Source organism: Cyrtonyx montezumae, unplaced genomic scaffold, assembly GCF_038088225.1.
Source record: "Cyrtonyx montezumae isolate F1298 unplaced genomic scaffold, pur_monq_1.0 scaffold_80, whole genome shotgun sequence".
NCBI lineage: Eukaryota > Metazoa > Chordata > Aves > Galliformes > Odontophoridae > Cyrtonyx > Cyrtonyx montezumae.
Window position 1 is genome coordinate 472,797 of NW_027072090.1, and position 16,447 is coordinate 489,243.

General features: G+C 49.9%; 1 protein-coding gene across 1 annotated transcript; it reads left to right on the plus strand.

Moving 5' to 3' along the window:
- Nucleotides 1–1,267: 1,267 nt before the first annotated feature.
- On the plus strand, nucleotides 1,268–15,793 carry LOC136059662 (tRNA-dihydrouridine(47) synthase [NAD(P)(+)]-like; the record flags this gene model as incomplete). The annotated part of the gene is made up of 10 exons (XM_065753775.1): nucleotides 1,268–1,296; nucleotides 10,435–10,675; nucleotides 11,323–11,448; nucleotides 12,055–12,096; nucleotides 12,197–12,349; nucleotides 12,446–12,562; nucleotides 13,464–13,529; nucleotides 13,617–13,727; nucleotides 14,345–14,441; nucleotides 15,684–15,793. Coding segments are annotated over 10 exons (1,092 nt in total), but the record flags the coding sequence as incomplete, so codon positions are not given.
- Between the last annotated feature and the right edge of the window lie 654 nt (nucleotides 15,794–16,447).

Consider the following 16,447-nt stretch of genomic DNA (forward strand, 5'->3'; position numbering starts at 1 on the left):
ACGCAGCTCTCTGCTGCTTACTTCTCTGCTTCTTACTTCTCCCTGGCACCTCCGATGCTCATCTATCCTGAGCTCCTCAACAGCGCAGGTGAGCAGCAGCCCCGCTCGCCCCACGCCGGCGCTGCCGTCCCTTCTCCGTCCCTTCTCCGTCCCCCTCCGGGCTCCTCCTGGCGGTTGGGGAGGGGATCGACGCCGTTTCCCTCATCTCTTCCAGGCTCCGCCAAACCCTGCCAGCCCCCTGCGATGCAGCAGCCCCCGCTGGCAGCCCCGCTCACGGTGACACCGATGGCAACCGGCGCAGCCGAGGCTCTCCCACCAGGTTAGACGTGCCCCTACCCGCAGTGGGAGCTCTCCGGGGGAGGGGGTGTCAAAGACCCTTTGACGGGTCCCAGCAACATCCCGGACCCCAGCAGAACCAGTGGCCATCACCAGAGCACAGAGCCCGATTACGGGCAGCGAGGATGGCTCAGGCACCCAAAAGCCCGGGGTGCTGCCCTGCCCTGAGCATCCTCACTCCAAAACAGAAGCACAGGCAGCAGCAGTGCCTCTATGGGCCACAAAGAGACGCTCTGCTCAAGAAAAGAAGGAAAAGAAGAGTTCCTAAAGAAAAAAAGACGCCGAGCAGAGAGTCGGGGATGGGGACGCCACAAACGGACCCAGAGCCAGAAGGAGACCGTAACAAGTGCTGCAAACGCATAGGAAATCCAGCAGCTACACAGGACGGAAAGGTCACGGGCACGCACTCGGAGAGCTCAGCGCAGCAGTTTCCCTTTCAGGCCCAAACTGAACGCCCAGAGCAAAGACGAGGCCCGGATGGCACTCCGGGCAGTCGCAGGAGCAGCAGCAGGGACGGTCCCCGTCCTGAGCTCCAGAGTGGCAAGTCGGGGAAGCAGCGCAGATCCACGGTGGGGCCTCCATGCAAACAGCCCACAGCTGTGGGGAAGCCACAGCCAGAAAGCCCATAGGGCACGACGAGGCCACGGGGCAGCTCCCAAGAGAAGCCCGGGCAGCTCCGGCCCCGCTCCGCACAGAGGGCGGAGCTGAGGGAGCCCACGGCCTTTCGGAGTCCTCAGCAGCAGCACAAGCGCTCCCGGCTGGCAAAGCGAGCAGCCCAACACAGCCGCGCTGCAGCACAGCCACAGCGCCTCGGCCCGCTCCTCCCGCCGCTCTGAGGGGGGCCGCTCTCCGCCCGCCCTTTTCCAGCCGCCCCGGCCCGGCCCGGCCCCGTCCCATCGCGTGAGTGACGTCATCGCCGCGTGCGGCAGCAATGGCGGCAGTGGCGCCGGTCCGGGAGCGGTGAGTGCGGGGCCCGGCGGCTCACGTGTGCTCCCCCCGATCCCTGCGACATCGGCCGCCCCACGGGGCCGTCCCTGGCCTGGGCTGCTGTGAAACATGTAAAGGTGATTCGTGTCAAAGATAAAAAGTCAAAGCTGCTGACACAATACCTTCGGACTGGCATTAATTCCAATTGGTATACAAAGTTACTTGAAGGAGTAAAATGTCCTTGTGAGACATGGAAGGATAGAACTTTATCTGCATTTCAAACACCAGTCTTGTGTAACAAAAAGCGTATTCCTCACACCAAGGGGTGAAACTAACACAGACCTTGGAAGATGAGCCTGGAATGCACCGAGAGATGGGGCCAGTGGCCCTTTTCGGGGTACTTAGCTTGGGGAAGCTGATCCCTGGAAAAGGACCACATGGCGCCAAAGATGCTCCTCCCTTACTGATTTATCTGTTGGGCCAGCTGTGTTAAGCTTATCGCTACCCCTCCTAACAAAATACCAGTGAGGGGCTCTTCCCCTTCAAGGTTTGAAGATTTACATCAAAATCAACCCTTAAGTGTAATCCTCTCTATAATCAGAGTTTGGAATGTGATGAATATGTATGAACTATACTTTTAAATAGGTATTCTTTCTTTCTTTGCGGTGTGTCGTTGGTGGAGCGAGACTCCCCAGCACAGCCAGCACTGCTTGCTTATTGCTTTTCACCTTTTGATTATAATAAAATATTCTAAAGCTCAGATTGGACTCTGAGCGTTTATGACAAATTGGTGACCCCGACGTGATGCGACTGGACTCGAGCGGGACATCCTGACTCCCGGGGAGGCGCCCTACCTTTTCGGTAGCCTCGGGAGAAAAGGATCCTTGCCCGACCTTTCGCACCACACGAACTTGGGAAAGCAGTAAGCAAGGAAAAGAGCTCCCTTGGAAAAACTGCAGTAAATATCCTGTAATTCTTGTGCACGAAGGTCCAGGCGAAAACTTCGGACTGTGAGTATCGCTTGGTTGGGAGGGCGAGTTCTGGGGTGGAGAGAATTAAGTTGAGGAAAGCCTCTCGAGAGGGTGGTTAGAAATTCCCAGGGACCCACAGAGAGGCCCAGAGGAAGGGAATAGATCACCTAGAATTAGGAGGGGAAATAGCTTAAAGAAGGAAACCCCGGAATAAGAATATGGGGCAGAGAAAGTTTAAGTCTGCTGACCCCAGGAGGGACCCACAGAGAGGTTCCAAGGATAAGGAAGGGAGCGAACTACCGGAGATACCCCCGGACAGTCCCCTGGGGTTAATGATAAAACATTGGGATGATTGTCCATCCCACGAAGGTAAAACCAAGGAAAAAATGGTTTATTATTGTATGGAGGTATGGGCTGGAAAACAGATAAGACCTGACAGTGTGTATTGGCCGATGTTCGGGTCTTTTGAGGATTGGATATGTCGTGCTCTAAACATTTACGTAACTACTAAAGAGCCCTTCAGCCAGGAAGAAAGTGATTATGCCAGCCTTTGGAAGGGATCCTGGGCACATGTCTCCCTATATGCAGTAAGGGAAAAAGAGGACAAGAAGGATAAAGGGGTCTCTTGGGACCCCCTCGATAATTTACCTCCCCCATACGAGGGGAGGAGGAGGAAAGTATACCCCTTCTTACCAGGGGAAGAAACTTCTCCTTCGGCGCCACCTAATTCCCCCCCCCCGCCTCCCACACTAGGAGCCGGACAAGAGAAAAGCAAAATGCAGGCACTGAGAAGGAACAGGGGGAGGGGACAGCGCTTTTACCTCTCCGAGAGGTTCCCCTTGGAGGGAATATCGGGGGGATAGGATTTGTATCAGTTCCCCTGAACACCGGGGACATAAGACAGTTTAAGAAAGAAATGGGAAACTTGCTAGATGACCCCATAGGTGTCTCAGAAAGGCTAGATCAGTTTTTAGGGCCTAACATCTATACATGGGATGAATTGCATTCGATCCTAGGAATGTTATTAACAGCTGAAGAAAGAGGAATGATTAGGACGGCCGGTATGCAAAACTGGGATAGGAGACATCAGCAAGGTCCGGCCGCAGAGCGTAAATGGCCTAATCAGAAGCCGGTCCATGATAATCAGAATCCACAGCATAGACAGGACATGGCAGATTTAAGGGAAATAATAATTCAGGGAATTTGGGAAGCTGTCCCAAGGGGGCAAAACATAAATAAGGCTTTTAGTGAACATCAAGGGAAGGATGAAACCCCCACAGACTGGTTGGAGAGATTGAGGAAAAGTTTACAAATGTACTCAGGCGTAGACCCTGCTACCCTTGTGGGGCAGGCACTATTAAAAACCCAATTTGTGGCCAGGTCCTGGACGGACATTAGAAAGAAATTGGAAAAATTGGAGGATTGGCAAGAGCAGGGATTAGATGAATTGCTGAGAGAAGCACAGAAAGTCTATGTGAGACGGGATGAGGAAAACCAAAAAGCAAAGGCCCGAATATTTGTCGCGGCGGTAAGAGAGGCAAAAAAGGAGGAGGTATCTAGGAAAAGAGAAAACCCTAGGAATACTAATAAGGGCATTAAAAAGCCTCCTCGAAAAGGATCAGAACAAGGAATAGAATGTTATTATTGTGGGAAGAAAGGACACATGAAGCGAAATTGTCTAAAAAAACGACAGGATGAGGAGGCATTTAAAGAAGAATAGGGGTGTCAGGGGCTATACATCCTGGGGACGAGACAAACTAGAGAGCCCTTGATAAAGTTAAAAATAGGTCCCCAGGGAGAGGAAGCTACTTTTTTAATATAAGCAAAGATACAAGCCTTGTAATAAGCAAAGATACAAGCCTTGTAGTTGGGGCAAAGGGTGAACCCTTTCGGGTCCCAATTGTAAAAGGTGTGATGATTGAAGCTGAAACCAAAATTTGTGTAGGGAATGTATTAGTTGTTCCTGAGGCAGAATATAACTTACTGGGAAGGGATTTAATAGTGGCATTAGGGATAAACCTCGCTGTAAATAAAGGAGAGAGAATTTCAAGACTGTGTGTTCTCACCCAAAAAGACGAGGAGGGAATAAATCCCCAGGTGTGGCATGCAAAGGGAACTATAGGAAAATTGGAAATTCCACCCATAAGAGTTAGGGTACAAGATCCTGAGTGCCCCATTAGGGTGCGACAATATCCTATTTCAAAGGAAGGTAGACGGGGATTAAAGCCTATTATTGAGGATCTGATCCAACAACAAATCTTAGAACCTTGTATGTCCCCCCATAACACCCCAATATTGCCTGTAAAGAAACAGGATGGGACATACAGATTAGTGCAGGATTTAAGAGCGGTGAATGAACGGACCCTCACCCGGTTTCCAGGAGTGGCTAACCCATATACATTATTGAATCAGGTATCCCCGGAATACACATGGTATAGTGTGATAGATTTAAAAGATGCCTTTTGGGCTTGTCCCTTGGCAGAAGATAGCAGGGATTATTTTGCCTTTGAATGGGAGGATCCAGATACCCTTCGGAAACAACAATATAGGTGGAAGGTTCTACCTCAAGGGTTTACGGAATCTCCACATTTATTTGGGCAAGCATTAGAAAAATTGCTGGAGCAATTTGCCCCACCCGAAGGAACAAAATTAATTCAGTATGTGGATGATTTACTAATAGCTGGAAAATCAGAGAAGGAAGTTAGGAACTGTACCATGGGATTGTTAAACTTCCTAGGGGAAAAGGGGCTGAAAGTATCCAAATCAAAACTACAATTTACAGAGACTAAAGTTAAATATTTGGGACATTGGATTAGTCAGGGATCAAAGAAGCTAGACCCAGAGCGTATTTCAGGGATCCTGGCCTTACCCTACCCTAGAACTAAGAGGGAGGTAAGACAATTATTAGGGCTACTGGGGTATTGTAGACAGTGGATAGAAAACTATAGCAGTAAGGTAAAGTTTTTATACGAAAAACTAACTGCCACCAAGGTTTGTTGGGATGAGGAGGATGAGAGTAAGCTGGAGAAATTAAAAGGGGATCTAATATCAGCCCCTGTCCTAAGCCTACCAGATATAACTAAGCCCTTTTACTTATTTGTGGGAACCACAGATCATACAGCATATGGGGTATTAGCTCAAGACTGGGCTGGGAGTAAGAAGCCTGTAGGATATTTTTCTAAATTATTGGACCCTGTCAGTAGAGGGAGGCCCACCTGCTTACAAGCAGTGGTGGCGGTAGCTTTGTTGGTGGGGGAGGCAAAAAAGATTACTTTCGGGGGAAAAATAACTGTATATGCTCCCCATGATGTGCGAGGAATCCTACAGCAAAAAGCAGAGAAATGGCTAACAGACAGTAGGCTTTTAAAATACGAGGCAATATTAATTAATTCGCCAGGATTGGAACTTAAAACCACTCAGGCACAAAATCCAGCTCAGTTTTTGTTCGGGGAAAGTGAGGGAAGCCCCAGTTATAGCTGCATAGAAATGGTAGAATTACAGACAAAGATTAGACCTGACCTGGAGGAGGAGGAGTTACTTGAGGGAGAAAAGTTGTTTATAGATGGATCTTCTAGAATACTGGAAGGGAAGCGAAAATCAGGATATGCTATAATTGATGGGAAAAATTGGAAAACAATTGAGGCAGGCCCTTTAAGCAACAATTGGTCAGCTCAGGCTTGTGAACTCTATGCATTACTAAGGGCCCTTATAATATTAAAAGAGAAATCAGGGACTATATACACTGACTCTAAATATGCCTTTGGGGTAGTACATACCTTTGGGAAAATATGGGAAGGAAGAGGGCTTATAAATACCCAAGGGAAAGGGCTTATACATGAAGAACTAATTAAACAAATCTTGGAGGCCATTAGGCTCCCAGAGACCACTGCCGTGGTTCATATAAAAGGACATCCAAAAGGGCTGCAATTCCAAGTAAGGGGAAACAATCGGGCAGATGAGAAGGCAAAAAGGGCAGCACTTCTAATACTCGCTAGAAAAGAAATAGGAGCCCAACATGACAAAAAGGAGACTCTAAAAATTTATACTCAAAAAGAGAGAGAGAGCTTTGAGAAATTAGGAGTAAAATTGAATGATAATAAGTGGATCTTACCTGATGGCCGAGACTTATTACCAAAGAACTTTGCCCGAAGGATTGTGCAGCAAATGCACCAAAGAACCCACTGGGGAACTAGGGCCCTGGCAGATCATTTCCTAAAATTCTATGGGTGCATAGGGATATTTGAAGTAGCAAAGCAAGAAACAAGAGGTTGCTTAATTTGCCAGAAGGTTAACAAAAGAAATCTACGACAAACACCCTCAGGGGGAAGGCCATTGGCACACAGACCTTCTGAACGAGTACAGATAGATTTTACTGAATTACCAGAGGCAGGAAAGTATAAGTATTTACTAGTAATAGTAGACCAATTAACTCATTGGGTAGAGGCATTTCCCACAACTAGGGCCACTGCTCAAACAGCGGCCAAACATCTCTTGGAAGATATTATCCCCAGGTATGGTTTAATAGGGGTTATTGACTCCGATCAAGGAACTCATTTTACCTCACGAATTTTGAAAGGCCTAGCAGAAGCCCTGGGAATAAGGTGGGAATATCACACCCCATGGCATCCACAAAGTTCGGGGCGGGTAGAAAGGATGAATGGTACCTTGAAGGCCCAGTTAACTAAGTTAATGTTAGAAACTAAGATGTCTTGGATAAAATGCTTACCTTTAGCCTTACTTAATATTAGGAGTATGCCCAATTCAGAACATGGGATATCCCCCTATGAGATGCTATATGGAATGCCTTATATTCAGGGAATACCCATCGATCATCCCAGATTGGGAGGGAGTACTGTACAGCAATATATAACAACTCTGACTAAGAGCTTGGAAGAACTAAGGGGAAAAAAAAATTTGCAATGAGTAATTGAAGGTAGGACGATTATATATATATATAGGGAGGGAGGTAACCGCTCAGGGAACTCAGGCTCCTGACAGAGGGGGTGAGAGCTCTTCATTCACAGGACCAAGGAACAGGGAGCAGAAAATATAGAGGACTACCAACAAAACTGGGTGCCCTGTAGTGTTCGACTTGTGAGAATACAAATTGGGAAATTTTGGGCAGGGCTGCACAGGATATGACTGCTCGTATGGAGCCCCTGAAGACTATCCTTGCTGCCGAGAAGATGGTTTACCCCGCTGCCGGATGCAAGCCGGTAGGCGGAGGAGGCAGAGGGATGAGAGAACGGTGGGGTATAGTGATGCTCTTAACCATACTGAGCTATCCTGGCAGTGGAACTGCAAACCCATGCTCAAAGTGCTACCAATACGTTAAATACGGTCGAACCACGGAATGGGCATTATCATTCCATACCAACATAAACACGGCCTGTTATGATAGGAACGCATTATAATTGCTAGGCATGACCTCTGGGTGGCAGCTAACAAAGGAAAAAGTGGATTTATAAATGGCCATGCTTATCCAAAGGGAGAGGAGAACATCTGTTTCACTAAATCAGGGATGTGGGTATATTCTGATGGCGGGGGGGGTCCAAGATCAATACAAGGAAGAGCTAGTGAGAAATGTTACCAAGCAACTGCAGGTCAAGCAAAAAATGCAGGAAAACAAAATACAGAAGAACAAAATGCAGGAAAACAAAATACAGAAGAACAAAATGCAGGAAAACAAACAGTCACCCCTCTATGATGAGGTGAGAAAAATCCTAGGGGAATCAGGACCTACCAAGGGGGTTAACCTGTTCATTAACCTTATGCAAGAAATTGCCACTGAATTAAATATATCCTCATGTTGGATATGCGGGGGGTCTCAGATGACAGAACAATGGCCCTGGAGAGGGGAGGGACTAGAACCATGGCAATTACTAAATTGGAATCATACTCACAGGTCAACTGAAATGAGACCAGAGGGATGGATACTTAGTCATGAAGTTATTGGACAAATCTGTATATCAAGGGAAGGAAGGCAATTTAAACGACATTTGGGAGTTACCCCCTGCAAAATGGTATTAACCACAAACTCCACGGAGGGAGCGGGACATTGGTGGCCCGGCCCTCCCCAGGGATACTGGACAAATAATTGTACATCTCTTACTAAGCACTCCCTATGTTGGAAGAATGAGAGCAATGAAAATCCCTTCAGGGAAATAGAAGCCTTAAAGGAATTTTGGGAAGAGCCGGGAAGGAATGTCTCAGATTGGAGATCTCCTGACAGACTATTTTGGATCTGTGGAAGATGGGCATTTAATAAATTGCCAAAAGACTGGAAAGGCACTTGTACTATTGGGATAATACAACCAGCCTTTTTCCTATTACCTAGACAACGGGGGAAAACTCTGGGAGTGCCACTATACGAAACTCTGGCTAGACAAAAACGAGAATTAAAAATAGGAGGGACTCAAACCTGGAAGGATGATGAATGGCCTCCACAGAGAATAATAGAATACTACGACCCAGCTCTGTGGGCCCAAGATGGTAGTTGGGGATATAGAACTCCCATCTATATGCTGAATCGAATTATTAGGTTACAAGCCGTGGTAGAAGTAGTAACAAACCAAACAGCAGAGGCCTTAAAATTAATAGCCCGACAACTCTCACAAACCAGGGCAGCAGTATATCAAAATTGGTTAGCTCTAGATTACTTACTGGCGGAGGAAGGAGGGGTCTGTGGAAGGTTTAACACCTCCGAATGCTGTCTCACAATAGACGATAGCAGACAAGCCATAACAAATATTGCAGAAGAGATAAAAAGAATTGCCCATGTTCCGGTCCAGAGGTGGAATTCAATTCTAAACGAGGATTGGTGGAATCAATTATTTGGGGGCGCGTGGTGGAAACGACTGGGTTTCATGATACTGTGTGGGATGATTGGACTAATATTTATACCTTGTGTAATTCCATGTCTCATTCGGATAATACCTTCCGTGATACAAAGAATGAAGATTTCTGCAATGCCAATAGATCCAGAAGAAGCAAAGTCTGGAAGGACCCACAAATTGATGGTAGTAAAAACTGAAGCGGCTCCATTTTTGCAAGCTGCTAGGAAAGCAGGATTGAATTTAGAATACCGGACACGAGTCACTGATGGGGATCAAAAGGGAAATGGGGGATTGTGAAACATGTAAAGGTGATTCGTGTCAAAGATAAAAAGTCAAAGCTGCTGACACAATACCTTCGGACTGGCATTAATTCCAATTGGTATACAAAGTTACTTGAAGGAGTAAAATGTCCTTGTGAGACATGGAAGGATAGAACTTTATCTGCATTTCAAACACCAGTCTTGTGTAACAAAAAGCGTATTCCTCACACCAAGGGGTGAAACTAACACAGACCTTGGAAGATGAGCCTGGAATGCACCGAGAGATGGGGCCAGTGGCCCTTTTCGGGGTACTTAGCTTGGGGAAGCTGATCCCTGGAAAAGGACCACATGGCGCCAAAGGTGCTCCTCCCTTACTGATTTATCTGTTGGGCCAGCTGTGTTAAGCTTATCGCTACCCCTCCTAACAAAATACCAGTGAGGGGCTCTTCCCCTTCAAGGTTTGAAGATTTACATCAAAATCAACCCTTAAGTGTAATCCTCTCTATAAATCAGAGTTTGGAATGTGATGAATATGTATGAACTATACTTTTAAATAGGTATTCTTTCTTTCTTTGCGGTGTGTCGTTGGTGGAGCGAGACTCCCCGGCACACCCAGCGCTGCTTGCTTATTACTTTTCACCTTTTGATTATAATAAAATATTCTAAAACTCAGATTGGACTCTGAGCGTTTATGACACTGGTGCTCCTCGCTCAGGGGCTGCGGCCTACAGGGGGGCACCGGGGACGGCGCGGCCGCGTCCCGGGATGCGGCTGGATGGGGGTGGGGATGGGATCGGAGATTGGGAAGTGGCTTTGCTTGGGGTTGGGAGTGGGGATGGGCTCAGGGAGGGGGGCAGGGATGGAGTTGGGAATGGACGTGAGGTCGAGGAGGGGGTGGGAATGAGGATGAGGATGGGGGACGAGGATGAGGATAAGGTCATGGGGGGATAGGATCAAGGATAGGAATAGGGATTGAACTGGGGTTGGGGTCAGGGATAGAGTTGGGAATGGGAATGAGGTCAAGGAGGGGATGAGGATGGGGGCACTCCAGGGCTCTGTGGTGCTGGCAGTGCAGCTCTTCACAGCCTCCTGGTTCTTCTGCAGGTTCGTTGCTTCCAAGGAACAGTTCCACGCCTCCTTGAGAGCCAACGGGGGGGGGGAGCCCGGCAGCCGAGGGGGTGGTGAGGAGGAGGAGAAGGAGGAGAAGGAGGCTGTCAGCGAGCAGAGCGAGCCCCCTGCCAAGACGGGGAGGTTGGATGCACAGGGCCAGGACGGAGAGGGGCAAGGGGAGCCCGAGGATGGGGAGAAGGAGCCCCTGCTGCTGGAAGCCTCGTGCTTCTCTTGCGCTACCAGGAGATGCTGGGAAGCTTGCCCGAGGCTGAGCCTCATAAACCCACCGCACCAGTGCCCTGAGAGGAGATTAGATGTGAAAGCCTGACCTCAGCCAAGTACTGCAAGGAGAAAGCACTCTGCATTCAGGCTAACTGCCCCACAGAAACATCAGTGAAATAAGTTCATTAATCCCCACGGCCTCGTTACCTTCCTTCCTTTCCTCAGTCAAGCTGAAGCTTATAATAGTATTCCAGCATTCCTCATATTTCTCTCCAAAACTAATTAATATCCAATCAGCCAAAAGCTCTTCTCACAGCAGCTTGCCTCTATCGTGCAACCTGCCCACCCTCAGCAATAGCAGAAGCACCCTGCCAGGCTCCCAGCTCCTCACCTCCTCCCAGAAGACATTTCTGAAGGAGCATCATCCGGAGAGAACTGCATGAAGGTGGCAGAAGAGAGGAAAGTGCCGAAATTACCCACGTGCAATCCTACCTCCATCCCCCACACATACACCCCGCACTGCTGTGCCCATGAACACACACTGCACGAATTCCCCGACACTGTAAGAGCAGCTGCTCAGCACCAGCTTCTAGCAGCCCCTAACGGCAAAACACAGGGCACCATCCCCCTCCTACTGTCTTGATGGTACCGACACTTCAGCAGAAGACTGGAACCATGTTCTGGAGGACAGGAAAGTCCACAGGATCCACAGGATGCCCCACCAAAACAGCAGGCCCAGTGACAGAGGAGGACGTTGTAAAGCTGAGGTCGTGCGAGAAGAAGAAGGTGAGCAGCGAGAGTTTGGTCGAGGGCTGCTGTCTCTTGTGTCCCCTGGGAAGACAGAAGAGAGCTCGTAGCTGGGTGGCAGGCGGGCAGAGGGCTGAGCTGTCTGGAGAGCACATCACTGTCACGAGAGGGGAAGGATGCAGGTGGGTGAGCTGTTGGGCCCCAGTGGTGTCGTTGGAGGGGTGAGAGCTAAGAGAAGCTTCAGCCCTTTGCACGTGAGGGAATGATTTGCAAGGAGAGAGGAGGCTGGGGCTGGTTGATCTGCAGTGCTCTCCTGAGGGGAGGCTGAGCACTGCCTCCTCCTCCTCCTCCTCACCTCGTGTCCTTTGGCCAGTCTTACATCCCGCTGCATTTTGAACTGCTTTGAGTTTTCCCCACGCAGAGCAGTGGAAACAAATGGAGCCGTTAAAGTTTGTGGTTCTCTTACCCAGCTGATGTAGTGTCAGGGAACTGCTGAGGTTCTTAAACAAAAAACTGTGATTTCCTGGGTTTCCCACTGAGTTTGCTCCAGACAGGTGATCACGTGGCTAAGTGGAATCTCGTCGTGTTTAACCAGTGCCGGTTCAGCTCTGCTAACGTGCTCCTCCATCCCTGGTTGTTTTCCAGTTGGAAATCCAAGGCAAGCTCTACTTGGCCCCACTGACCACGGTAGCTGGATAATTCTGTCCTTCTGTCAGAACGTGCCTAATATGAGCACGTTTGGAAGAGAGCTCAGCTCGTGACAGAGGATCTCTCTGCTGTCTTTCAGTGTGGTAAGCTCCCTTTCAGAAGGACCTGCAAACGCTTTGGGGCAGATGTCACCTGTGGGGGGATGGCTGTGTGCACAAACCTCCTTCAGGGCCAGTCCTCTGAGTGGGCTCTCCTCCAACGGCACCACACTGAGGATATTTTTGGGGTGCAGGTGAGTGCCGCCGTGGTGACAAGCAGACAAAGGATAACTCACTTCTGAGGAGAAAAGCTGCTTCTTGAACTCACACAAACTGTCGCCCTTTGGTAGCTGGAGGGAGCGTTTCCAGACACGATGACCAAATGTGCAGAGCTCCTGAACCAAACGATTGACGTGGACTTTGCAGACATCAACGCTGGGTGTCCAATCGACCTGGTCTCCGAGAAGGTGAGAAGATGTTCTGCAGCATGTCTCGTTTCTGTGTGGAGATGCTTGTTGTTGGCATCGTCTCCTGCTAGCTGATCTGCTGCTGTCAGTTTGATGGAGAGTTAGCAGGTCATTTATGGACGCTAGGCTTGAGCAGCAGGCAGAAGCGGGGAGGGGAAAAAGGAGAAAGGGAACGGCTGAAGAGAAAACCACACCAAGCCTGGAAAGCCTTGGAGTTTCAGCTGTGTTCCTTTGAGCAGAGGGCTGCTCTTTACTGTGCGAGGAGGCAGAAAGTCTTGATTGTGCCCCCTTTCTTTCTTTCTTTCTTTCTTTCTTTCTTTCTTTCTTTCTTTCTTTCTTTCTTTCTTTCTTTCTTTCTTTCTTTCTTTCTTTCTTTCTTTCTTTCTTTCTTTCTTTCTTTCTTTCTTTCTTTCTTTCTTTCTTTCTTTCTTTCTTTCTTTCTTTCTTTCTTTCTTTCTTTCTTTCTTTCTTTCTTTCTTTCTTTCTTTCTTTCCTTCTTTCTTTCTTTCCTTCTTTCTTTCTTTCCTTCTTTCTTTCTTTCTTTCTTTCTTTCTTTCTTTCTTTCTTTCTTTCTTTCTTTCTTTCTTTCTTTCTTTCTTTCTTTCTTTCTTTCTTTCTTTCTTTCTTTCTTCTTTCTTTCTTTCTTTCTTTCTTTCTTTCTTTCTTTCTTTCTTTCCTTCTTTCCTTCTTTCCTTCTTTCCTTCTTTCCTTCTTTCCTTCTTTCCTTCTTTCCTTCTTTCCTTCTTTCCTTCTTTCCTTCTTTCCTTCTTTCCTTCTTTCTTTCTTTCCTTCTTTCTTTCTTTCCTTCTTTCTTTCTTTCTTTCCTTCTTTCTTTCTTTCCTTCTTTCTTTCTTTCCTTCTTTCTTTCTTTCCTTCTTTCTTTCTTTCTTTCCTTCCCCAGGGCGGAGGCTGTGCTCTCATGACTCGATCTAACAAGTTTGAGCAGACTGTCCGAGGGATGAACTCGGTGAGTGCGAGCATGGGCTGGCAGCAGGACGTGAGCAGGTGGAGCTGAGTCCTGCCCCAGCCTGGCCTCACTCTGCCCTCTCTGCAGGTGCTGGACGTCCCGCTGACCGTGAAGATACGGACAGGGGTGCAAGAAAAGAGGAACGTGGCTCATCAAATAATCCCCAGGATCCGGGAGTGGGGAGCAGCCACGCTCACGGTACTGGGATACTTGCTGTGGCTTGAAGTTGTTGGCTGCTGTCTGGGGGAGCTCTGCTTGCGTGTGGGCCCAGAGTGGGCTGTGGGATGACCTTACCCCCTGCTAAGTAGCTCTTTCAAAGCTTTGGCCATCTGTGTTTCTAGTGTCTTCTAGTGCTTTCTCCTGATGAGAGAGACAAGTTTCCATGCCTTTCTATTTAGAACGTTGTCCTCGGTGCTCCTGAGGCTTTGTATCCATTACCAAAGGAGATGGCCACTGCAGTGCTTTTTCAAAAACAGAGGCTTCATTCAGACGAGCTTCATTATTTCAGGGCTGGCTATTGGTTTGCATGGGGCTGAGTAGTTCCTGCCCACAGTGAATATTCCCTTTCACTGCCTACAGTCGCTTCCTGCTCTGCCTTGCAAGTAGCCCAAAGGTGACTCCGAAAAGCATCCAGCCCTTTCTTAGCATTGCAGACCACCTCTGCAGCCTGGTTTGTTAGCAGCTGTGCACCCGTGAGGATCCTTTACCCCAGCCTGGTGCCGTTGCCTCGTGGAAGCACATTCCTGCAGTGCTCCTGTGCCATTCTGCCTCCTCTGGGCTGCCTGGTGAGGTCTCACTGTGACTTCTTTCTGCAGCTGCACAGCCGCTCCAGGGAGCAGCGGTACACGAGAGTCGCTGACTGGGACTACAGAGCAGAATGTGCTAAAATAGCAAGCCCCATGCCTCTGTGTGGTAGGGGTTTTGGGATGCCCGTCTGATCTGAGCAGTGTCGTTCCAAACTCAAAGAACGAGGAGAAAATGCAGCTCCCAAATACGTCCAGCCTGGGGGAAAGGTTGGAGTGTCCCTGCACAAAGCGGGTGGAGCATGGGAGCGTTGTGCAGCTCCGCTGTGCCTGTTTGCTTGTGGCCAGGCAGGATGAGCGTGGAGCAGAGCAGGATGGAAGGGACATGCAGCACACAGGACACCTGGCTTTTAGCAGGTGCTTTCTCTTGTGGGCAGCCAGGCTCCACCCGTTCCAATCACACAGGTATATCGCCTTTAGCTGTGCCCCTGTGGCTGCCTCGGTGCTCAGCTCAGGTGATCAATCAGTGGTTCAGGCCGTGATTCAACAGCTCCCATACACTGTGGGTACAGCGTGGCTGCACAGAAGGATGCAGAAGGGGATGTTCAAAAATTGCCCTTAAAAGCCACAGCTGCACCCTTTTCAGCCAGGCCTGGCTTGAGACGGATCCGGGAGCACGTGGGGAGCAGATGTGGTTAAGGGCGGTGGGTTCGAGGGCAGGGACGCAGGGGGGAGATGGGTGGCCCACGGTGCAGCCCCCGGGCAGCTCTCCAGGGCAGCGTGACACTGCACGAAAACGAAAACTCCCTGCAGTGCATCATGAAAGTCAGGCATGAGAGTCAGGCATCCGGAGCCGGAGCCTCAGCAGAGAGCATCTCCACCAGCCCCAAACACAACGGGAACCCCGAACGGGGCTCCACGTGCAGCCCCAAGCTCACACGTCCCTATGGTGGGCGCACGGATGGCCCCAGCACACATTGCTCTCTCCACAGCCACAGAAATCCCCCCTGGGCTGCAGTGATGGGAGCTCTGACCCCTTCCCATCTCCTAACGGCCACGGTGAGGTGGCTGCACCTCGCGGTTAACCCTGTAAGCTCATTGGAGGTGAGGAGGACGTGGTGGGCGGGGACAGAGCACGAGGACCCCCAGTAACGACCACCGGCAGGAGACCCCAACCGTTGGCAGTTGGAGCCGCTGCTCAAGAGCAGCAGACGCAGCTCTCTGCTGCTTACTTCTCTGCTTACTTCTCCCTGGCACCTCCGATGCTCATCTATCCTGAGCTCCTCAACAGCGCAGGTGAGCAGCAGCCCCGCTCGCCCCACGCCGGCGCTGCCGTCCCTTCTCCGTCCCCCTCCGGGCTCTTCCTGGCGGTTGGGGAGGGGATCGACGCCGTTTCCCTCATCTCTTCCAGGCTCAGCCAAACCCTGCCAGCCCCCTGCGATGCAGCAGCCCCCGCTGGCAGCCCCGCTCACGGTGACACCGATGGCAACCGGCGCAGCCGAGGCTCTCCCACCAGGTTAGACGTGCCCCTACCCGCAGTGGGAGCTCTCCGGGGGAGGGGGTGTCAAAGACCCTTCCCCCAACAACTTCCCTCTATCCCCGCAGAGATGTGGAGAGCCCCGTGCGGCTGCTACTTCGACCTCCGTGTCTTCCGCCTCGAGTGGACAAACACTGCCGTGCCCCCACCGGCCAACCCCACCGGCCAACCTCGGATGCCCAGCAATGGCTGTGCAGCTCCGCAGAGCTGGGCGACCCCCGCAGCCCCCCCGGAGCAGGGCATAAGTTCATAAGTTCATAAGGTTGGAAAGGACCTACAAGATCATCTAGTCCAACCATCCTCCTATCACTATCCCTACCCAACTACTAAATCAAATCCTTTAGCACCTCATCTAAACGCTTCTTGAACAGCGCTAGGGATGGTGCCTCAACCACCTCCCTAGGCAGGCCATTCCAGTGCCTGACCACTCTTTCAGAGAAAAAATGTTCTCTCAGGTCTAATCTAAATCTTCCCCGGCGCAACGTGTGGCCATTCCCTCTCGTCCTGTCATTATTTATCAGGGAGAAGAGGCCCACCCCCTCCTCACCACAACCCCCCTTCAGGAAGTGGTAGAGTGCAATAAGGTCTCCTCTGAGCCTCCTCTTCTCCAGACTATAAAATCCCAGCTCCCTCAGCCG